Source organism: Aptenodytes patagonicus, chromosome 7 (assembly GCF_965638725.1).
Source record: "Aptenodytes patagonicus chromosome 7, bAptPat1.pri.cur, whole genome shotgun sequence".
In the NCBI taxonomy this organism is placed as follows: domain Eukaryota; kingdom Metazoa; phylum Chordata; class Aves; order Sphenisciformes; family Spheniscidae; genus Aptenodytes; species Aptenodytes patagonicus.
In genome coordinates this window covers 43338464-43362899 of record NC_134955.1, presented here as the reverse complement: position 1 = coordinate 43362899, position 24436 = coordinate 43338464, and the positions used below count along the sequence as shown (strand labels likewise).

The 24436-nt window shown below is 39.3% G+C and overlaps 1 protein-coding gene across 5 annotated transcripts in view; it reads right to left on the bottom strand.

Annotated features, from left to right (window-relative positions):
* NPAS3 (neuronal PAS domain protein 3) overlaps positions 1-24436 on the bottom strand; it is a 639348-nt gene that overhangs the window by 318442 nt on the left and 296470 nt on the right. For all 5 annotated transcript variants that reach the window (XM_076345013.1, XM_076345010.1, XM_076345011.1 and 2 more), the window contains one exon: positions 295-377. In XM_076345013.1, coding sequence (XP_076201128.1) covers positions 295-377 — 83 coding nt within the window. The remainder of the gene's footprint in view (positions 1-294; positions 378-24436) is intronic.

Below are 24436 nucleotides of genomic sequence, written 5' to 3'. Positions count from 1 at the left end.
CACCTACACAAAACACTGTTTTGTGCACATCTACTCACAAATACATGAAGGCATTCTGCAAGCAAACACCTACTGCACATTCTAAACAACAAAATATTGTGATTCAGCTAAATAATACTTGCCCTCCCTCTCATTAACATTCTCCCAATCGTGGGCTTTCTAAAAAGAAGGAAAAATGAGCTTTAAAAAAAAAATCTCATTAATATAAGTGCTGACAACAATACTATTCAAATTATTGGCAGAAATATGACTAGCTAGTTATTTTGATTTTTATTGGAAAAGCCATTTTTTTACCTGTAAAATATGACTTCCCAAATGTGATTCAAATACTTCAATGGCAAGGGCACTGGGACTTCTCCTGCGCTGGGCACCTATAACTGAATAAAAAACAGTTATGTTGCAAGGTCTGCACATTCATTTCTAATGCACTCCTGATCATACCGTTTGACATTGACTATTTAAAGATGTTTTGCATTTTATACACCAGTGTTAATTTCAAATTTGCCTTGCATATAGTAAATAAAATTGGTACGTAATTTTCAGTGACTCAAATTTGAAGGATAAAAGAATCATTTTTAAAAAAAAACTACTTAAATGTCCGAGAATGCCGGAAATGAATCGTTTATTCAAATATATCCCAGGTCCCTGTAGAAGGTTTTTTTGTAGATGGTGATGACAGCATGTGGAATTTAGTGAAAAATACTATTGAAAAAGAGGCTACACATAATGTAAATGTTTTGAAATGTGGGCATAAGAACTAAACATTACTCAGGAATTAAGAAGATATGAGAGATTTAGCTGAACATGCTATTTATCTTATTTGAAACTGAAATGAAGTAAACACATTAAAAAGTCAACATTTGTAAACACATCTGAGATATCAAAGTTATTGCTAAGCATAGGGAAGTACTGTAGTTTCCCAGATATCCATGTCAGTTGCTGGAATAGGTACTTGAAACTTCAGCTTCTACATTTAAATGATATAGTTTAAAAGTACAAAGTGAATAATAGGCAGTTATGTTTCAAAGGCAGCAGTGACTACAAAAAAGGCTGAGAAATCATGTAACTAGTATTTCATTAAACTCTCTATGCCAGGAGCACAAAGCCAGCAATCGAGCCTGAGTATAACCAAACATAGGCATCTACTGCAAGCTGAGCTTTCTGCTTAGGTGTAGGCTGTCTTTGCTGTATGACCAGAGAAACCTAGAGCATGGAGGAGAGGGACAGGGCTGCAGGAACCTTCCCTTCCTTTCCTGTCTTAGTGCCAAAGCCAGGCATACCCACAGCAGAGAAGAGGTGAAGTTCATTCTGCACCCTTTTAAAGTGTGTACAAAAACATTTACATCCAAAGACCCTGACGGTCTAATGCCTCTGGAACCATCACAGCACTAGTGCACCTTTATGTATTGCTCTCTTTACAATGCATGATAAGAAAAATGAAATATTAAGGATCCACTAAAACAAGCAGAATGGATGACTGCCATTACTGAACAGGCTAATTTAACACCAATGAAAACAAACAAGAATTACAAACGGTGACTGCTGTAGAGCAAGTATTTTCTAAGTCCTCCTCTTTTCTCTGAAGGTATTCAAGGACATAGATGCTAACAACTTCAGAGAAAAGTCTTCTTCAAGACTTCTGCTTTAAACTGCAACTAAAGTTGGTAATAGACCAACTGCTGTACTGTTTTTTTTTAACTTCAGTTAGTATAGTGACCGACCAGACATGTCAGCATAATATTATTCTTTCAGAAGTTTTAGGTACTTAGTCAGTCTTATATTTTTCTATATCAGCCTTCTGATTCTAAAACATTTTGCTTCTCTTTGCATTGTCTCACTTTTCTATAGCTGCAGTGATGCCTACTATAAACAGCAATGCTTATTTAATGAAAAAAAAAACCCATTACATTTTCTAGCAACTTAGACTCCTTTAACTTTCCTTTTTGCAGACAGACTTAAAGATGATCCTTCTTTTGTCCTTACTTTGCCTCCAGATATGTTATCAAATGTTTGCTTAAACTGGAGTTGTACCTATATTTCTGAGAGAAACTTTAGCTTTAGTTGTGGGATGAAATGAAATATATAGCACTGTAAATATTATCAGTATCCCCATTATGATTGCACAGTTAGCACTGTGCTTTGTATGGTAATTTCATTTATCATCTACCAGAAACAAAAAGGAAATTCACAGTTTTGGCCTGCTAGGCATTGCTTCACAGTAGTCTCCATAAGAGCATTGCAAAAAGCAAAAAACCCCGAAAAAACACAAAACCTCCCTGAAATCCTTTAGGCCCTTTCATTCTTCCATCTAGACTCTCTTATATTTTCCACACATTGTCTGAACACATCACCATTTGGAATTTGCCTTCCGATTAATATTCTGTTTCCTGCCCCATATCCTTCCTTTACAATCCCCTCGCATTTTAAAGTGTATCCATTACATATTGAATATCGCTTCCAGTTCTATGATGTTAATTGTTAATTGCAGGGTTTTTAGCATGTGAGTATCATAACTTGAATAAAGCGCATGAAGACAGCGCAACACTTTTTAAAACAGTATCTTTGACTTTATATTTACAGGTAAGTCATCAGTTCTTCATACTTGGGACACTCTCAGTTCTATGGCTCAAATGAAAACACTTCAAGGTCAGTGACTTAACTCGAAAACATGAGAGGGCCAGATCTTAGCTTTAAAATTTGTCAATTGAATCCTCTATCGATGCCTGCATCCTAGTGGCTGGTATACACGTAAACAAATATCTTGTAGTACTTTCATGCCATTCAGTTCATTGACATTTTTATAGCAGTAGAACTCTTTGATTTGTGCGTCTTGCACTTACTCAGGTGATGTGGGGCTGTAATGACAGTTCCTAATTTTACAACCAGAATAAAGAGGTTACACAGAAAACCATTATGCTTCTGGTAGCCATACTGCAACTCTTTTTTGGTAACTGAATAGTTGTTAAATATGCACTTTCTGTATTTCATTCATTTCCCTAAGTATCATTCTTCACATTTTGAGGAATGAGACAAGAATATTGAGATAAGTCTAGAATAAGGGAAACAAACTTATTTTATTTGATCTTCTGACTTCGTTGCCTCGTTATTTAACTTACTCGAGCTTTCAAGATTTCTTGATACCTATCTGCATCAGAAGAAATATACCATTTTGGGTACACAAATGCATATCACATTGATACCTTTCAAAACCATGGCAATCTCACAGTCCAGTCACAGCACAAAGCCTCTTATTTGTACTGAATGGATTGTTGGCATGACAATAGATGAAAGGAAGACACAGACTGACACAGTTGGATTAAAAAGCAGGCCATGATGTTATTTTATTCTAAAATTTCAAAACGTAAACTATAAATACTGAAATGGCTTCCATCACACAAGTCACAACCAGTCATCTCTAAATCTCTCACCCCATGGATGGAACCATCAGCAGCCACGGCTCAGCTGCTCACAGAAATCTTGGAAAGCAAGGGATTTAGGATTTAGCTCACAACATCTGTAAATCAAAGTAGCTCAACAACCTTCACAGACCTAAAGATCTGGATGCACATCATTTTAAAAATGTGAATTCCGTTTTAAATGCAGACTCTTTACAGAGACAAAGTACTGCATGCATGAAATAAATTTCTTCTTTTGAGTAACAGGAAGTAGGGGAAATTAGGATGTGGAGAAGGCTGAAGCATGTGTACCAAACTGCAACAGCAGTCACAAAGGACACAAGTTCCAAACCCAGGTTAAATTCTTCTTCCAAGCTTCTCCTGTTTTAGTGGTATGAACAAAGGTCTCTAAATAGGCTTTTTCACATGTGGCCATATTTTGTACTGTCTACATTTAATTGACAAAGTTTAAGGTTTGAATGCCCAACTGTTGTGGTTAATCAAAAAGTTGACTGAACCAATATTTGTCTTAAATATTGACTGTTAATAGTGACAAGAAGATAGAAAGATTGTTTTCACACATGCACTTTGTAGTGCTGGAGCAGAGGAATGTGTCTACTGAAATCTTTTACTTTCCATGGCATTGGACCATGACTTTTACTATCCAGACTGACATGTCTATTCCTGGCATAGGATTATTCCATAACAAGCTATTAACAAGGAAAAAATTCTAACTGCTCACTAATTCCTCTTTAACTTTCTTCCCTCAATGACTAATCTGGCTATGCATGAGGTGGAGTAAGAACCACATCCCTTTCAGTGTGTCTTGGGGGCAGTCTAAGCATGCTTAATGCAATCTCAAGAGCATTCGCAATTGTGCTAGGAAGAGTGGGAAACTACGGAAAAGAAAAATGTAGACTGCCTAACAAAGATTTCCATGCATCCTGAAGAGAGAGGATTTCCTCTTAAACTCACTTCTAAGCTATTGGAGCACAGAACGACCAAAAGACTGGTGTTCACTGTGACTTTCTACTAGTGAAGACAGAATTCTAATTAAACAGAAGCAGTATTCCTTGATCACTAGGAGTGAAAGTGCGTATCACCAGCACAATAATCAGTTCCCCCTAAAATATTTTTGTGAGACTTTGCATGCCACCTTTCAACATAAATTGGTTTTGTGGAAAGTTTGGTAAAATTCAGATCCAGAGTTTTTAAATTCTGTTGCTTTGACAATAATTTAAAAACTAGTTTTAAAAACTATTCTGAACTTTTTAATTAATTCCCCTGAACTATTGTTTACTTATAAAGGCTTTTTCTCAATTAGCCTCAAAACCCTTATTTTTGTATTTAATTTTGTTGACTTTTCTGAGCAGCACCTTTCTGTATGCTTGGAAGCAGAGGTGGACATAGGGCCATCCTGCTGCACTCTTTTATGTAATCTGCTGTCTGAAGAATTATAAAAAACCAGAGCCCATGTTTCACTTTTTTGATCTTGAAGAGCTCTAATTATGACTGCCAATGAAGTCAGACTTTAATTAGCAAAGCCTGAGCAGATTTACATAAATATGAAAGTTTATGAACACCCCACCAAAAAGAACATTATCCATTTTATTCACAAAATACATCACCATATCAGGCTAATTGCATAGAAGCTCCACATAGGGTTGGCTAATATTTCTCCCCGTATGTATCAACAAAATATATGATCATTTCAGATGAGAGAGCATAAGAAGTAGAGTTGTCTGAATTGTCTCTCATGACTGTATGTGCAAAGCAGTTCACAGCACGAATGTGGCTATAATCTTTTAAGCATTCTTTTCCAGAGTTTAACCTTTTTTGGTTTCAAAGTAGAAAAAAGGTTTATAGAAATTACAATCAATTTCTAATACATTTGCTTTGGCGTAAAGTAGATTCTAAATGAAAATTTATCTTTTGTTATTTATAGGAACAACCCCAAAGGCTCATGAAAGAACAATGCAGGTGAATGTGATAATCAGGGTTTTACAAGAAGAGGTGAGATGTCATCTTAAGACCTTGGAGCTTTCCTATGAGACATAACAAGTAATTCGGAAACGCTTAAAAGCTGTGTTTTAGAAAAGACGGGGCACTGACTGAAGGGCTAAACTGGACAACAGAAGATGCAATGTCAGGGAAGGACAAAGTGTAACCAACATTCAGCTCAGAAAGAAAGGCCTATGTATGCTAACATCCACAGAAGCTTCTTTTTTATTAATTCTTTTACTTCATATTTAATACCTTGTGATGGATACGTTTTTTCCCATTGATTGTTCTTTGCTATCCCATTTATGACTGATTCTAAGTTTTGAAAGAAATCTCGAGCAAGAGTGAACTCCTCTGCCTGACGCATATGTTGAGGACATAAGGCATAGATGATATGTATTCAGATCCTGATCTAAAGTGAGATGAATGATAGGCAACCAGCATGATGTAAGCAGAGACGTTGCCCTCTGATTTGGAAAGGGTATCCAAAGAAAGTAAATGATGTCACCAGTCTACCTCACCATAAGCCATCATATGATCCAAAATTTAGGTCTCTTATCTGCCTTCACAGATGGGAAGAAGAAACAAATCTCAGATGGAGTTGCAACATATGTGGAAAGGTATTTTATCTTGGTTTAGTAAAGCTATGGGAATCATTAATGCTGTGCCATTACCAACTAAGTATCACAGCAATAAAGTATCAGAACAAATTTGTCACAAAGGACTACATGTAGGATGCATAATGCAATATATGATAATCAACTTACAAAGCTAACAATGGCATTTCAAATCTATTTTTTATGTACACAAATGCCTATTATTCTAGGTGTCCATCTTCCGGTCACTGGTACAGAGCAGGTACTCATTACTGTACTGTGTAGAGTACTGTACTCATTGAGAAAGTAAGCCAAAACTTTCCATGGAATAACTAAGTAGTTATCAAGAATGTACTGGTTAATTAAAGAAAATGTTATGTAACACAATTACAGGTGTGTTTTATTATTTCCAGTAGTTCATCTATGATGCTTCATCAAAAGCTCCAGGAATTAAAAGAATTTTTAGTAAAATTTGCTCTTCAAATTCAAGTTTCTTAATACTTTTAAAGTTTTTTTAATATCTTTTTTAGTTTCAATAACTTAAAACCAATCAAATTAAAATGTTGTCAGAAAAGCAGAAAATACTATATCACTTGTTAATTGAACTGGAATCAATGGATTTGAAGACACATAATGTATCTTCCCCTTAAAAAAGATTCAAAGTGAATGGAAAATAGAAACTAAATAAGTGGCTGTCTTAGTGTAAGTTTTCATCTATTTTATGAGCCTGTTCCTTTTCCTTTCCCAATTATTTTCATCTGGTTTATAGGTCTGCTCCTTCCCACAGGATTTGTTCTTTGGGGGCTGGGGTTAGGGTAGGTGGAAGGAGGAGACAAGATTTCTTAGGTCCTAAATGTCTCTTTTTTCTTTTCTGAACTTCTTAACATTAAAAACCCCAAGAATGAAAGTTAAACACACCTTAAAAATAAGTATATTTTAGATTTTTATGTTCTCTACTTGATAACTCAACTAGCACTGTTTCTTAATTAGCACTTACTTGTACATTTTAAGAGTTTATTTCAGAGATTTTTCTTTTCACTGTGAAGGATGCAGTCTTTGCTGTGCAAGAATTTCCAGTCATCTAAGCAAAGAGAGTTCTCCATCTGTGGCTGGGGGAGGGAGCACTGGCCTTTCTCCCACACTGTAGTAGTTACTATAGGAACTATTGTGCCTCCTTCAAAAGGGCTACAGACAGGGTGATTAAAATTCTTCATGGGAGAACCCCCACTCTTCTCCTTGACAATGAAATTCTTCAGGGAGAGGGCTAAGCCTCCAGTTCAAGAATGGCAGCACCTGAGGGAGTGATGTGGCAGAGAGAATCACAACTGCTTTAAATTGAAGCACAGGGAAAAAAATACAAGGGCCTGCACTCCTGCATTAATTTTCTTCCCCTCCCATGAAATACAGGAACATTGGCCAAAACTCCTGAGAAACAGGAGAAGGAATAACTTCATGCAGCCTCCACCATGTAGAGGACAATGCAGAAAATAAAAGAACACATAATTTCCATTAAAATCAATAGCAGGAGAAGCAAAAGAACTACACCACCCATAAAACAATTAAGGGTAAATATTAACATTCACTCTGGCAATTAGCTTCTCTGTAAGGCAGCAAAATGCACTTTGACATGAGGGGAGGAACCAATGTCTCTGATACAACTGAATTAGAGCTACCTCCCAGCATCAGACTCACTTTATACTGGTTGTTTTACAAATATTTACAATGTTGTCTTTTGCTCCCAAAAATCTAGAAGGAGGAAGAATTTATACAGAATGTAAATAAGAATTGTGATCCTAATACAAACTGTTCACTTATATTGCACTCTCACAAACAGATACAATAAGAAGCAGAAAACTCCACCTATTCTTCAACCATAGGTCAATATTATTAGATGGCAGCAGTCTTAAAGAAGAGAGAAAAATGGCTTTACATTTCAGTCCAGAGAGGATTAGTCACAAATAAGGGGCACTGTGAAAAGAATGTTTTGAAAACTGTCAAAAAATTAGATGGGATAGCTGAGAAAGTGCTGGTGGAGACAGCTCCAAGTAAAAGGTGCTTTAGATATTACTGTAGCTTTAATGAAATTGGGTTCAATAATTAAAGTGAGATAGGAGCTTCCCAGGAAATCCAATTGCTGTAAAGAGATGGGGAAAAAAGACTACAGAAATATGGAAGAGAAAGAGGCAAAGTAGAGACAGATGTGTGAGGCAAGAGAGAGAGACACACAAAGGTGGGGTGAATTGAGGGCTTAAACCCCTAGGAATTTAGCAGTGTTTTAGATAAATGTCCATTCTGCGAGATTTGGCTCTACCAGCAGAAAAATGCATAAACATTACGATAGCATGAAGAAATTCCTTAAAATTCAGTTCCCCCCCAAATGAGTGATGAGTATGGATTTCTTATTCAGATATAACAATAAGACACTTATTGGAGTAACAGTTCTATTATCTTACTTTTAAACTAGTATTAAAATTCCTCTGGGAAGAAAACTGCTGTCACCCATTTCCAGCTTCAGTGCTACAGAAATGGTTAGTGTCACTGATTCTGTTCTCAAGAGGAGGACAGGGTATTAACATCAAGTCAGAACAGTGTTATATAGTGTCAGACTATACTTGCTGGTAAAACTAAGAGGCCTACATCTGTTCTCTTGCTTTTTTTTCCAGTCTGATCCCAAAGGTTCATGTTATGACATTTGTAACATCTGCTACAAATGCGGAGGTAAGTCAGGCACAACCTTATTACTTCCAATCTAACGCTCCATCCATCCACAGGGCTTTCATATGCCACTAGTATGTCAAGGGGACCAAAAGCTGTTCGATCTACATGAAGCAAGGTATAATATATTTCTGAAAGTCAAGAAGGAGAAATCGTGCTTTGTTACGTCTCCACTTTTTTTTGTTGTCTTAAATCTTGGCAGTGTTATTTCAGAATCTTCTGTGAACAAAACAGGCAAGCTGCTTTTCCTTAGAGCCAATACAATTGCCTTTTTATGCCTTAGACAGTGGTGTGCTGCAAATGTGCAAGCTGTGATTCACATCCTCCCTGTTTTTACTAACACTGAAACATATCCAGCTTCCCCTAACCAGACTCTCCTATACAGAGGTCTGCTTTCTTGCATGGCTCTCCCTTCCCTTCTTACTTCTCTCTCTATTTTGCTGGGCTTATTGCATCGTTTTGTGGACACACTTAACTTTTTTCAGTGCTCAGTGGGAAAATGCAACTCCTGACAGACAAAAATTACTTATTTCATCTGTGGTAACAAAAAAGTAAATGAATAAGGAAAACAAATAATAAGATGCTTTACAACTAGCATTCTTTCCATTAGCTTCTCATTACTATTGGTGGAGTAACAGATGTGAACTTTTATTGATATATCCACCATACTTGAAGATTTAAATACTTAATTGTTAATGGCCTAAGATACTGTATGCTACGAGGGCTATGCTGTCACTGCCAAGTGTGATGCTAAGGCTAGGCATTTCACAACTGTCTGCACAGGAAGCCAACCATTCGCTGTGTGGCTACAACCGCTCACTGAATTTTCTTAAGTACATATAACCTCTTCTGACAGCAAATGGAATGTAATTTTAGAAACTAACAGCTTTAGATGTTACCGAACTAGGTAATATGTTAAACACTCGGTATAAAACACCAAAAAAAAAAAGGCAAATTTCACATTTGATATAGTCATTTAAATTCAAAACAAGGGCTACAGAACACTGCATGGTAGCAAAGGACAAAGAAAACCCTGCACCTGATGCAAGCAGTTGTAGGTTTTGGTCACCTGCACTCCTAGCATACTCACTTTTTTCTGTCATACTATCACAGGCTAAGTAAAAGGAAGCCCCCCAGCTAAGAACAACACTGGAAAAGAACAGACCCCCTTATGTTAAGTGAACACTAAAAATTAAAAAAATACATCAAAACATTGCTATTGGCAAATGTAGGAGTCGCATTCACCACTGGAATACAAAATCCAGCTATGATAGAACCAGACAATTACTGACTAATGCATCATTATCCTATCAAAGTAGGTGACATACTGAAATGAATCCAAGTGCACAACTATTTGGAATTGTTTCTGGTTCTAAGGTGAATTTAGGGCTTTATTGCTTTTTCAGACTTGGTTTTATGACTGGTTGTTGTGGTTTAACCTCAGTCGGCAACTGAGCACCACACAGCCGCTCGCTCACTCCCCCCCGCCCCCAGTGGGACGGCAGAGAGAATCGGGAGAGTGAAAGTGAGAAAACTCGTGGGTAGAGATAAGAACTGTTTAATAATTGAAATAAAATATAATAATAATAATAATAATAATAATAATAATGTACAAAGCAAATGATGCACAATGCAATTGCTCGCCACCCGCTGACCGATGCCCAGCCAGTCTTCGAGCAGCGCCCCCCCCCCCGGCCAGCTTTCCCCCAGTCTATATACTGAGCATGACGTCACATGGTATGGAATGTCCCTTTGGCCAGTTTGGGTCAGCTGTCCTGGCTGTGCCCCCTCCCAGCTTTTTGTGCACCCCCAGCCTTCCCAGTCGGTAGAGCATGGGAAGCTGAAAAGTCCTTGACTAGTGTAAGCACTACTTAGCAACAACTAAAACATCGGTGTGTTATCAACATTATTCTCATCCTAAATCCAAAACACAGCACTGTACCGGCTACTAGGAAGAAAATTAACTCTATCCCAGCCAAAACCAGGACACTGGTGCATGTAGGTGGTGGATTTGTTTGTACGTTACATGCCTTTTTTCCTGTTTGTGATGCAGTCAGAAAAAGATATAATGAAGATCCATAAATGAAGTGAGACTGGGTACAAGTCTGCAACCAATCCACATTTTCAGGGAAGAAATCTGTGTCAGTTGCCAAAACTGAACCGTGTAATTAACTGAGGATTCTGGTAAGAACCAACTGTGCCACTAGTCTATTATTTTTGCTTGTCTTCCAGCTGCTGCTTCTCTCTGTTCATAAGGGAGACTGTAAGAAAATTCAACTATTGAGAATTTGGTGATTTCAAAAAATAACTGAAGAAATTTAAGGAGATTACCAAGACCAGCTGTAGTAGAACTGTAACAAATGTTTAAAACCTATTGCAACCAGTTCTTAATTTCTCACTAGGAAAAAAAAAAATAGAAATTTTCACCAAGAAGTTTTATAAGAGCTAAAATAGTAATTCAGAATTGCTGAGGACTGAAAAATGACCATGAATAAGCTACAGTGGAAATCCCCAAGTCCTAATGAAGCAGTCTTCAAGGGAAGTGGTCATACACATCAGAATACTGGTTAAGTCCTTACAACTTGGAGATGGAACTGCCTGTTTTTAAAAGCACTGCTGCTTATAAAAAAAAAAAAAGGGTTGATCCAAAGCCCAAAGCCCCTACAGTAAAGGGAAAGACTTTCCAGCACTTTGGATCGGGTTCTTAATATAAAAAAGAAATAGCGTGCTACCAGATGTAAGAGTCTGTTTCAGCAGTTTTTAAGGAAACAGAATCTCTTGGAAAACCCAACGACTAGTAAGAAGAATAGTTAAATCTTTACTGGAAATAGTGATATGGTCTTTAAATCTTTGCTAAGGTTAAAAGAATTCATATAGTTCATGATGAATGAGCTTGAAAACAAATTAGAAATAAGAAGTTAACATATTTTCTGTTATTACTGTTATCGGCTCCAGCACATGACTGGTGTTTCCCCTTTTATATGCAGTAGGATCTTTTTAAATAGTCATGTGAGAAAAGTCCAGTTTCCTTCACCTTTGGAGAGCGCCTAACAGGGACGTATAGAAAAGTTTGATCAGAAGACAGCCAGAATAGTTATGGAAGTGAGAGCTTAGTAATGAGAAAACAGGAAGCAAATTCTCTACAGCCAAAGAGAACTTCGTATGTAGGCACAACATTCACTTCAGCAGAGCTGCATTCATTAGCATCAGGAATTAATTTAGCGCAAGATTCTTTCTGCAGTGAGGAAAAATATTCCTTTTATTTGATTATTTCATAGTTAAGATTCACACTTGCTACCTGAAAAAGTCAAGCCTGTCCCGCTGTAAGACAAGAAGCATGGCATTCACAGTTCAAAATATACCTTGAACACCTTAACCATCAAAGTTCAGTGGGTTATTCTAGCCAGATATTTTGGTATTCTTTAGCAAATGAACTTAAAGGCATCAGAATTCATTCCCCACACAGTACTTGAATCAGACACGGACACAGATGGTTACCTCGACTTTGGGGGCAAAGTTTCGTTTTGCAAGATAACACTCTAAGTCTCTAAATCAGCTTTTTCTCACTTTTTGTGAGCATTGATAAATATATCTTTTTTCTTTTTTTTCTTAAGAGCTGTACAATTATACTGACAATATATTGCATTTAAATAGTTTCTCAACAATTATGTTTTTTTATATACCCACCAAACCTAAGGTAGTATATGTATGCATTTGCTTGATATAAAAGCTCAGTAGTCTGTGAGCTGAGATTTTACTGAAATAATGTCCTTAAAATTCTGTTTGTATTTTGTTGCATTCCAACATCTCCTTTTAATTCTTAAACGTACTATTTCTTGTGCTGCCTCAGTCCAGCTGAAGAACTAGATTTTCACAACTATGTAATTTGTAACTGAAGCTCATTAATTTAAACGGAAAAGACTTTTTTCCAGAGTATAATACAATATGATACTTAAAATATAAAGACAGAGTTGAATGAAGACTGCTCAAACTCAACACAGAACACACTTTTTTTTTCTTTTCCTGTCACCCACAACCTTTATACATCCTGCAGAAAAACTAATGAGTAACGCCTGACACTGTATATCTATTTTTCTTAATTTCTTTTAGTAACCTCCTGGAAGACAGTTTGTATGCTGACATTTTTCATTACGCCTGTGCTAGCTTAAGGGCGTTTTGGATTATTTTAAACTGTCTGCTGTACATCAAACAACATCTTATTTTGTTAATAATACCTGAAAATCTGAGAAATTTACTTGTAAAAAATATATTTCCATGCAACAATGTTGTAGGAGGACAAGTCAGAAATGCATTAAGTTATTTTCTGTGAATACTGACAAACAAGTCTTTCAACACAAAGGCTTTGCCTTACAAATGCAATATTATTGCAAGGTATATTCTACTTCTCTTCACAAATAAGATGGAGAATGCACTAGAAAAATTAACTATTGAGCAAAATTGCCCCAACTTTTCCAAAAGTATCACTGAAAAATTCTGTTTCAAACTTCTCTGAGAATAATTCTCACATAATAGTGACCCCTTCTTCTACAGGAGAGGAAGTATCTGAGGAATGAAGAGGCACCTACATGGCTGGAAGAGGAAAAGACAGACATTGCTGTGACAGCTCATGGACAGATGTCTTCTGAAGAGAAAGGCTTATTTTAGTGAGTGATGACTTCAGAAAAAAAGATCGTGACTTCTTTATAGATAAACGGAAGAGTGGATGGCAGAAAGAATAGACTGAAAATCAAAACACTTGTAATAAAGGAAAAAAATTTTGAAGAATATAAACTGAAAGGAAGAGTTAGGGATAATCTAAACAGAATTTTAAAGCTGTGCCTTGTTTACAACCCTCCCAAAACCTGCATGCAGCAAAGAAGTGGTCTCCACTGCAGTGTTAGCTCAAGGTGCAGCTCCCACATTGGCTTGTACCTCACCCCTGGTTCTCAGACAGAAACCTGTAGCTCCACTGAGGTGATGTTTTAAGTTCACTAGTTAGCTGACACTTCAGATGGCCACTCGAGTATTGCTGACACTGGAGCTAACAAGGCAACAGGGACTCAACTGCATTCAGAGCTGCATATACAACACACCTGTGTTGCTAAGCCATTTGTTCTGTGGGGTTCAAACATCCTTTTGAACCACTGGCATATAATACCTTGAGCTGGGCTAAGGGTATGTCTTTACAGTCACAATGTAGGCAAATGTGGACTAGCTGTAAACAGGTTAATGGGGCCACTGATAAAGGTCTAGCTGTGCTAAAAAAGGCTATGAAACCTTCCCAAGAAGCAAGATAAAATAACTTTTTCATCTCTGTGTTACCACAGCTGGGCTGCTTCCAGTCCCTGAGCTAGTTTATACTGCTCTGTAAACATATTCTGTCTAAAGAAGAATTGTTAATTAATTCTTAATTAATTAATTTGTTAAAAGTTAATGAAGGAAAACCCATTGTACAAAGAATGCTGGAAAGGACTGAGCACACCCTTTATCCATCTCATATTTTCCTCTTTTACACTACCTCAACTCATCTTTTCTTTCCACACTTTTCTTCTTTCTTCCCTTAATTTTCCTATTTCATACTAGCTTATTTGAAATGGCACTTTCAACCATACATAAGTTCCTTAGGAGAAAGAAGTTCATTATGATCAGAGGACCTAAAGCTGTGTTGTGGGAGGTGAAATGGATCACTTTCTCAGGCACGTGAAGCTCCAGAAGGCAGCATAGCTGGGAATGAAAATACTGAACCAGATATTTATTAAGTTGAAATGGCTGAACAATTTAAATTTACTCACTAAACATGTACACACACACACCCATCCCCAAACCCTTGGGTGCTGTTCCAAAAAGCCTTGTCGTGGAGGGAATTGAAAAAAACATCATAGTTTTCATTAAAGTCACACCACAGAGAAGCTACTATTCAGTCCACCAAAGTTTCAAGGACTCATTACCAAAGGGGAGGTAGCCTCTTGCCTCATTTTGTTATCGATAGTGGAGCACCAAAGGGTTGCAACCTACCCTTGTTTTCAAGTTAATCATGTAAAAAATAATAATTTCTCTGCACTGGGGAAAGTGATATATTTAAGCTCTTCCTCAAACAGCGGTAGCTAGAAAGGAAAGTGAAGTTACACTATTCCATGCATCATCAGAGAGCTGCAAATCAAGTGTCACAATACAATTCATAATGTTAGCTTTTAAATTGTATTTCCTTAGAATCCATATTACAAATATAGGGAATGTATAGCAATTAATGAAGACACAATTTCTCCCACCAGTTTTTTACTTTGGTTACTATACTGTATTGTACTATATTGACAATAATTACTGCTTGGGCTCAACGTAAGAGTGTATTTTTGTCCTTTGGTAAACACCTGACAAAATTCCCAGGGAAGTCCAAAATAATTTAATTTTATTAATCAGAAAATAGAACCAGGTGTTTTTATGATGCCTATAGCAGCAAAAAGTCCAAACACCACCTTCTCCTTATGGCAAAAGGGCAACATGTCATCTTGTGAGCTCCAGCTCTCTTCACAGTGTGATACCGAATCCACAAACAGGCATAACCTAGCTTGTGGCCAAAATCATCCACCAACTTTTTCATAGAATCATAGAACAGTTTGGGTTGGAATGGACCATCAAAGATCATTTAGTCCAAACCCCCTGCCATGGGCAGGACCATTCTTCACCAGATCAGGTTGCTCAAAGCCCTGTCCAACTTGACATTGAACACTTCCAATGATGGGGCATCCACAACTTCTCCAGGCAACCTGTTGTCTCACTACCTTTACTGTAAAAAATTTCTTCCTTATGCCCAATCTAAATCCACCCTCTTGCAGTTTAAAACTTTTGCCCCCTGTCCTGTTACGGATTTATGCACGCTGGCCACCATAACAAGGTCTGACCATAGGATCCCGGAAAATAGAGTCCAAGTAAAGGTTTCCAATTCCTCTTTTATTAGTTCTCAGGTTACAGCTCAAACTGGGTGCTACTAATGCTAAACGAGACTATTCAGAGAGAAGAATACAGTTAATCAAACTTACTCTGTAACAGTCCTGTCACTACAGGCCCTGGTAAAAAATCTTCCTCTGTCTTTCTTATAAGCCCCCTTTATATATTGAAAGGCCCCAATAAGGTGTGCCCCGGAGTCTTCTCTTCTCCAGGCTGAACAACCCCAACTCTCTCAGCCTTTCTTCACAGGAGAGGTATTGCAGCCCTCTAATCATTTTCGTGGCCCTCCTCTGGACCCACTCTAACAGGTCCATGTCTTTCTTGTACTGGGGACCCCAGAGCTGGATGCATTACTCCAGATGGGGTCTCATGAGAGCCAGAGTAGAGGAGGAAAATCACCTCTGTTGATTTGCTGGCCATGCTCCTTTTTATGCAGCCCAGGATACAGCTGGTTTTCTGGGCTGCGAGCGCACATTGCCGGCTCATATCCAATTTTTCATCCACCAGTATCCCCCAAGTCCTTCTCCGCACGGCTGTTCTCAATCAATCCAACCGCCAGTCTGTACTGATAATGGAGACTTCGCTGACCCAGGTGCAGGACCTTGCATTTGGCCTTGCTGAACCTCATGAGGTTCACATTGGCCTGTTCATCTGCATTCATCCTTATTCCTTCCCCTGGAGCCACGTGAATGATGGGAAGTGGCATCAGAGCACCGCTTCAAGTAACACTGCAGAGGCAACATGCTTAATTTGGACATTCTTGCCGGTAATACCAACAGGCAAGAGACCAAATACTAGCACTTGCTGATCATACACTTTTGCATCTGTTGACTAGTTTGAGACTGTTTTCTTATTCCCCGCTCATTTCATGCTAGCTCGTGTACAACACACCCAGTCCATATCATATTGCATTAAACTTACTGAAAACTACTGTGTCTGGCATCAAGCCTTTTTGGCAACTCCTGGAAATATTTAAACTGATTTATTAATTGTTTCTGAATTTTGTCCTTCGGTTTACTGAAATAAAATTATTTAGGTTTATGAGTTTGACAAATTTAAGAGGATGTTTGGAGCTGACTTAACACAATAAATTTTCTCTAGTCACTTACTTCCAAAAAGTAAATAAATAATAAGTAACTATTTCCAAAACTGTGAGTGAAGTGGATCTTTAGCAATGCCCCCAGTATGTCATGCCTTGATCCAAAAATACTTGGATGGTTCATTTTAAATTTAAGCACGTTGGTAAACTGGTTGACTGGTTGAAGGATCGGGAGTACAGGTAGTGTTTTTCCTCTATCCCTACAGTGGCAGGGAAGGATACTGAAAGGAGCAGGAAAACACACCTGATCAACGCGTGGCTCAGGGGCTGGTGCCATCGGAGGAATTTTGGCTTTTTTGATCACGGGGAGGTTTACACGGCACCGGGCCTGCTGGTGACAGACGGAGTTCAGCTGTCTCACAAGGGAAAAAGGATCATGGCTCATGAATTGGCAGGGCTCATTGAGAGGGCTTTAAACTAGGTTTGAAGGGGGAAGGGGATAAAACCAGGCTCACTAGAGATGAGCCTAGGGGTGGCGTACTGATGCCGGGAGCGAAATCGATAGCCCAGCTCAAGTGCATCTACACCAATGCACACAGCATGGGCGGCAAACAGGAGGAGCTGGAAGCCATTGTGCAGCGGGAGAGATATGACTTAGTCGCCATCACAGAAACATGGTGGGGTGACTCTCATGACTGGAGTGCTGCAATGGATGGCTATAGACTCTTCAGAAGGGACAGGCGAGGAAGGAGAGGCGGTGGGGTGGCCCTGTATGTTGGGGAGTGTTTCGATTGTATAGAGCTCAACGATTGTGATGATGGTACGGTTGAGTGTTTACGGGTAAGGATGAGGGAGAAGGCCAACGAGGCAGATATCCTGCTGGGAGTCTGTTATAGACCACCCAACCAGGATGAAGGGGTGAATGAAGCGTTCTATAAGCGGCTGGCAGAAGTCTCTCAATCGCTAGCCCTTGTTCTCGTGGGGGACTTCAACTTCCCGGACGTCTGCTGGAAATACAACACGGCAGAGAGGAAGCAGTCTAGGAGGTTCCTGGAGTGTGTGGAAGACAACTTCCTGACACAGCTGGTAAGTGAGCCTACCAGGGGAGGTGCCTCGCTCAACCTGCTGTTTACTAACAGAGAAGGACTGGTGGGAGATGTGGTGGTCGGAGGCCGTCTTGGGCTTAGCGACCATGAAATGATAGAATTCTCCATTCTTGGTGAAGTAAGGAGGGGGGGCAGCAAAACTGCAACCATGGACTTCCAGAGGGCGGACTTTGGCCTGTTCAGGACGCTGGTTGAGAGAGTCCCTTGGGAGACGGTCCTGAAGGGCAAAGGGGTCCAGGAAGGCTGGACGATCTTCAAGAAGGAAGTCTTAAAGGTGCAGGAGCAGGCTGTCCCCGTACGCCATAAGAAGAACGGGCGGGGAAGACGACCGGCCTGGCTGAACGGGAAGCCCTTGCTGGGACTCAGGAAAAAAAGGAGAGTTTACCGCTTGTGGAAGAAGGGGCAGGTGACTCAAGAAGAGTACCGGGATCTCGTTAGGTCGTGCAGAGAAGAAATGAGAAAGGCAAAAGCCCAGCTAGAACGCAATCTGGCCACTGTCGTTAAAGACAACAAAAAAAGCTTTTACAAATATATTAATGACAAGAAGAGAGCCAAGGAGAATCTCCATCCTTTATTGGATGCGGGGGGGAACATTGTCACCGAGGATGAGGAAAAGGCTGAGGTACTCAATGCCTTCTTTGCCTCAGTCTTTAACAGGCAGACCAGTTATCCTCAGGGTACTCGGCCCCCCGAGCTGGAAGACGGCGACGGCGAGCAGGATGAACCCCCCATAATCCAAGAGGAAGCAGTCAACAACCTGCTACGCCACCTGGACACTCACAAGTCTATGGGGCTGGATGGGATCCACCCGAGAGTGCTGAGGGAGCTGGCAGAGGTGCTCGCCAAGCCGCTCTCCATCATTTATCAGCAGTCCTGGTTAATGGGGGAGGTCCCGGGTGACCGGAGGCTTGCCAATGTGACGCCCATCTACAAGAAGGGCCAGAAGGAGGATCTGGGGAACTACAGGCCTGTCAGCCTGACCTCGGTGCTGGGGAAGATTATGGAGCGGTTCATCTTGAGGGCGCTCACAAGGCATGAGCGGGACAACCAGGGGATCAGGCCCAGCCAGCACGGGTTCATGAGAGGCAGGTCCTGCTTGACCAACCTGATCTCCTTCTATGACCAGGTGACCCGCCTAGTGGATGAGGGAAAGGCTGTGGATGTGGTCTACCTGGACTTCAGCAAGGCCTTTGACACCGTCTCCCACAGCATTCTCCTCGAGAAGCTGGCGGCTCACGGCTTAGACAGGTGGACTCTGCGCTAGGTCAAAAACTGGCTGGACGGCCGGGCCCAGAGAGTTGTGGTGAATGGAGTTACATCCAGTTGGCAGCCGGTCACGAGCGGTGTTCCCCAGGGCTCAGTTTTGGGGCCGGTCTTGTTCAATATCTTTATCAACGATCTGGATGAGGGGATCGAGTGCACCCTCAGTAAGTTTGCAGATGACACCAAGTTGGGCGGGAGCGTTGATCTGCTCGAGGGTAGGAAGGCTCTGCAGAGGGACCTGGACAGGCTGGATTGATGGGCCCAGGCTAATTGTATGAGGTTCAACGAGGCCAAGTGCCGGGTCCTGCGCTTCGGCCACAACAACCCCATGCAGCGCTACAGGCTTGGGGAAGAGTGGCTGGAAAGCTGCCTGTCGGAAAAGGACCTGGGGGTGCTGGTCGACAGCCAGCTGAACATGAGCCGGCAGTGTGCCCAGGTGGCCAAGAAGGCCAATGGCATCCTGGCCTGTATCAGAAATAGTGTGGCCAGCAGGAGTAGGGAAGTGATCGTGCCCCTGTACTCGGCACTGGTGAGGCCGCACCTCGAATACTGTGTTCACTTTTGGGCCCCTCACTACAAGGACATTGAGGTGCTGGAGCGTGTCCAGAGAAGGGCAACGAGGCTGGTGAGGGGTCTGGAGAACAAGTCTTATGAGGAGAGGCTGAGGGAACTGGGACTGTTCAGCCTGGAGAAAAGGAGGCTGAGGGGAGACCTCATCGCTCTCTACAACTACCTGAAAGGAGGTTGTAGCGAGGTGGGTGTCGGTCTCTTCTCCCAAGTAACAAGCAATAGGACGAGAGGAAATGGCCTCAAGTTGCGCCAGGGGAGGTTTAGATTGGATGTGAGGAAAAATTTCTTTACTGAAAGAGTGGTTAAGCATTGGAAGAGGCTGCCCAGGGAAGTGGTTGAGTCCCCATCCCTGGAGGTATTTAAAAGACGAGTAGATGAGGCACTTAGGGACATGGCTTAGTGGGTGGTGGTGTTGGGTCGATGGTTGGACTCAATGATCTTAGAGGTCTTTTCCAACCTCAATGATTCTATGATTCTAAACTTACCGTGATGTTTTAAATACTGAAGCTAATAGGGCAAGGAGTATATTTTAAATAGTGTGCAGGGTAGATGCCTATTCAAGATCAAGTAAAATCTCTGCATCTCTCCTTTCTGCAGATTGGTCATCCAATAAAGGATGTTCCTAGGAGAAAAATGGGATATGGACTTTTATGACTTTTGAAGTACTTTTGGTCCAAAACCCTTTTATAAAGGAGTTATTTAATAAAGGTGGGTTTTGATTCTATGTTTTATATTGCAGTACTGCACATAATTGTGTGTTCAATAACTTGTCATAATATAAAATTATCTAAACTAATAAATGATTCATAGGTCTAAAAATATCCTGTTATGGATGAAGTTTAGCAGAGAGAACAAGCTTTATTTGCATTTAAAGTTAGAACAATTTTGATGGTATTTAATGTTTCTCAACATGCAGAGATTTATTGCTCCATTCTTTGTCAAATAATAGTTTTCTTAGTTAATAAAAAGAGCTGCCATTGCAGTTTAAAACTCAAAAGAAACACAAGAAACACTCCATGGAGCCCCTTGGCATAACTTTCTGGAGTGATTTCAAGATTGAAATGCACTAACCCAGATACTCCCAACCACAGAATAGTATAGATGTAAAGGTCTAGATAAACAGAGGAAGACCCTGGAAACATCCCCCAAAGCCTTCTGTCCACCCTATTCTGCAAGCATGATTGACTGTGTCATGTTTATTGTTAGCCCATCTGGACAACAGGTGCAGTACTTAATGGCCACAGTGTATTTGATTATTGACTAGTGAATATTTCTGCATGACACAATAGGCTGCAGACTGACCCTCGCTAACAAACAGACTTCCTACCCTTTTCTACATTCAAAATCTCAAAACGAAGAGAGTTTTAAGTTTTTAACCTATCTGCAAGTTTGGTACAGAGCTTCCACATATAACTCAAATCCATCAAATACTTAGCTTGGCAGGCTTGTACAGAGTCTATTAAAGGGAAAAAAAAAAAGGTGCATAAATTTCAAGCTTGGGGGCCTCTAATTACCTCGTACTTAAAGTTTATCTACAAAAAGTAGATAAATTGCTGCACTAAAACCACAGAAGATCCTCTACCCGATTTGTGCCAATGTATCTAAAGCTCAGTGATGCCGATCCCAGGGAGACTTTTCCACTGAGTCCTCAGAGAATTCATTTTGGACCCGTTTCTAATGAGTATATAAAGGATTACTTGGATGTTTTGGTAAAGCTACCCAATAAATTAGTCAATCTGAAATTTTATTAGCCGCAAAGCATTACAGCGGTCATATAGCTGAAGAACACTGAGGGAATTGAAGGCGTATTAGTCATTTATTTAGGCAGATACCAGAGATCAGTACTCAGTACAGGCTGTTAGTTGTAACATTAAGCTAATTGGCTAATAGTTGCAGCAGTTCTTATAAGGTTTTTGTACTGAGAGGTGTGACCCCTTCTTGAACCAATTTGTGTAAACCCAGAGGGAGTCCTAAATTTATTCCAGTTTCATGAATGCATGGTCTGGATTAAGAAACCGAAAGCAAAAAGAGTATGCATAAAACCCACTGTGTCAACCAAACACCTAAAATTTACATGCTGTCGGCTTGAAAACTTTCTGTTTAACAAATTACTTAAGATAATAAATGTTTAAAATAAATGTAACAATTTGGTATTAAAAATGTTCATATTTCATCCAGTGCATATTGCAGGGCTGTGGTTTATTTCTTCTAAACCATACCTTTGGCTATTTATCTAGTTGCAAACTTTTATAGATGTGAAATATTTTAAGAAGTCCTTTGGAAATGGCCTGAGGTAATTTCAAACTTAACAGACCCTGTCCCACCAGAGCTCATTACAGTGAATTTTATAACAAAGTACCCTCTACTTAATTTTCAGAGCTTAGCCAAGCGTACTAGAAATGCAGCTGCATTAAGTGCAATTAATGGTATAATAAAAGCAGTAGAGGGCTGTTTAAGACTCAAGAACCAGCAGTAAACAGGGGCTCCATGTTCTCTAACAGTCAGTGATGTGTCAAAGTGCCAGAAGTGTGAAATTTCCTCTGCTGGGGAAGGAAAAAAAATGAAGCGGCATGTCCTGTTGGAGGAAAAAAAAAATCTTCTCTCCTTCAACAAGCCCACAAAGATGGAGTGGAAAAGGATAAAAAAATATTCCCTCCAGCTATGCCACTAGCATCCCTCTCTCCCTTTGAGCAGGACTCCAAAACAATAAACTCATATTCTCACCAGTGAAGAAAATAGGTGAATTCAATTCCATAAAAAGTGAGACTAATAGTAAGTGACTCATATAATACACGGAATGATCTGGTTTCATAACTAACAAAGTTTACTGTCAAATGACAGAAAGGAAAAAAATATCATTTTTGTGACAGGAAATAATAGCAGCTTCTCATTTAAAATAAAACAACCCACAACACAACTGGGCTATTGACTATAAAAGCTCTGTAACTGCTAAACATGGAATTATCTTGATAACTAAACCATCACTCCTGGAAATTAAATTAATTCTTGTATGAAACTAACTCAGAAAAAATATGTTAAAGACAGAAGACAACTGACCTCTCCTGACTAATTTCTGATAGAAGACAACTGACCTCTCCTGAAGAAATTAGTGACTAAATTCTTCTATATGGAACTAATATCTTTTTTGTTTCTAATCTTGAACCTTATTTTCATGTATTTATGTCAACTATTTACTTTGGCAGAAAAAGACCTCTGTACTCATACTGATGAGCAGCTAATTCATACAAGTGGTCCTTCTGATTCACAGAAAGTAAGTGGCTTATAACCTGGCTTTATGGTAAAATTTGAAAACACGAAAGGGCTTGATTATCCATGGCCTGCAGATATCATAGTCATTTATTTTGCACACAGTGAATATGAAAAAACTACACGAGTGCTGAAGATAGAAAAAAATTGATTTTGTACTCTGCACAAGAATAACAGATTTCTAAATTGTGAAATAAAAACAATTTCCAATTTTCAGTGCATAAGTAGTGTCAAATAGAAAAGCAACAAGAAAAGACACAGAATTTCAATGTATCTTCTCCCAATAATGGATAAATGAAGTAGACCAGCTTTTGTTTTATGCTTCCATTTTCTAGTTAAAAAATAAACACAAAAAAACCACTAAGCATATTTTGCCTATCTTTAAAGTTGATTTCAGGTTTTAAAGGACATGGATAACAAAAAAAAAAAAAGCAAATCAAAAGACCTGTTATTTGCAGACTACGCTGCTAGGAATATCCAAGTTAACTCTGGCTGAAAATCCCATATATGGACTTAGAAATAATCAACAGTATGTAGAAAGTCAAATAAAAATTGCTTTGACAGTAAATCTCATTACTGACTCAGAAATACTCTCAGAAATACGTAGAAAAAATTAAACACATGCATTTTTCCTGCTCACAAAGCACATAAATACATCTATTTCTGATGTACCTGTTATCCAGTACTATATTCTGAGTTATGGAAACATTTTCAAGATGTCATTGAGTGTTTTCTCTTGTCCATTTCTTCTGTTTGCTGCACCTCACACATAGGGGCTGTGTCTCCACCAAGACTGTTTTGCTGCTGACTTCAGATCTATTTATTTACAGCATTCTGATGCATCTATCATTTTTCACAGTAACATAGTTCTACAACCATCACTTCAATATCACGAGAAAGTAATGTTGTTTATATAGGCTTAAGTAGACCGCAGAGAAAAGATCATAATGTTATTTCAGTAGATCATTTAATTGGCATTCATGTCTCCTATTATTCTTTAAGACTACACAATAGATAATCTATCATTTTATATTGTATTAGCATATTCTATGATGTAATTCTGAAAAATGTTAACTACTGCTCAGTAAAACACTACAATTACTGCTGAAATAACCACAGTGGTGTGGACAGTGCTGACATAATAATAATAAAGTCTAAGAAATGTGTTAGTGGTACAAATTTCAGTAAAGACTAATTACTAAAACTGAGAGAATGGCACTAGAAACTGAAATGTATCTAAGGGAAGGAATTACCACCTCTGTCATTAAACCAAGAAATGATGGTTTAGCTTGACTAAAGATACATAAAAAGATCACATCTTGCTGTTGCTGGGAAAGTCATAACAATCAACAAAAGTGACTCTCTGTCAAGTGATTTTGTGTTAAGCTATTGAAGAAAATCCAAAAATCCAAAGAAAGAAATCTCTCAATAATCTCATTCCACTTTGGAGATGCCACGGTGCATTAGGGAAACCAAAAGAAATCTCAAGATGGAAGGTGCAGAATTTGAAGAGCATTACAGGTAGTGACAAAACTGCAA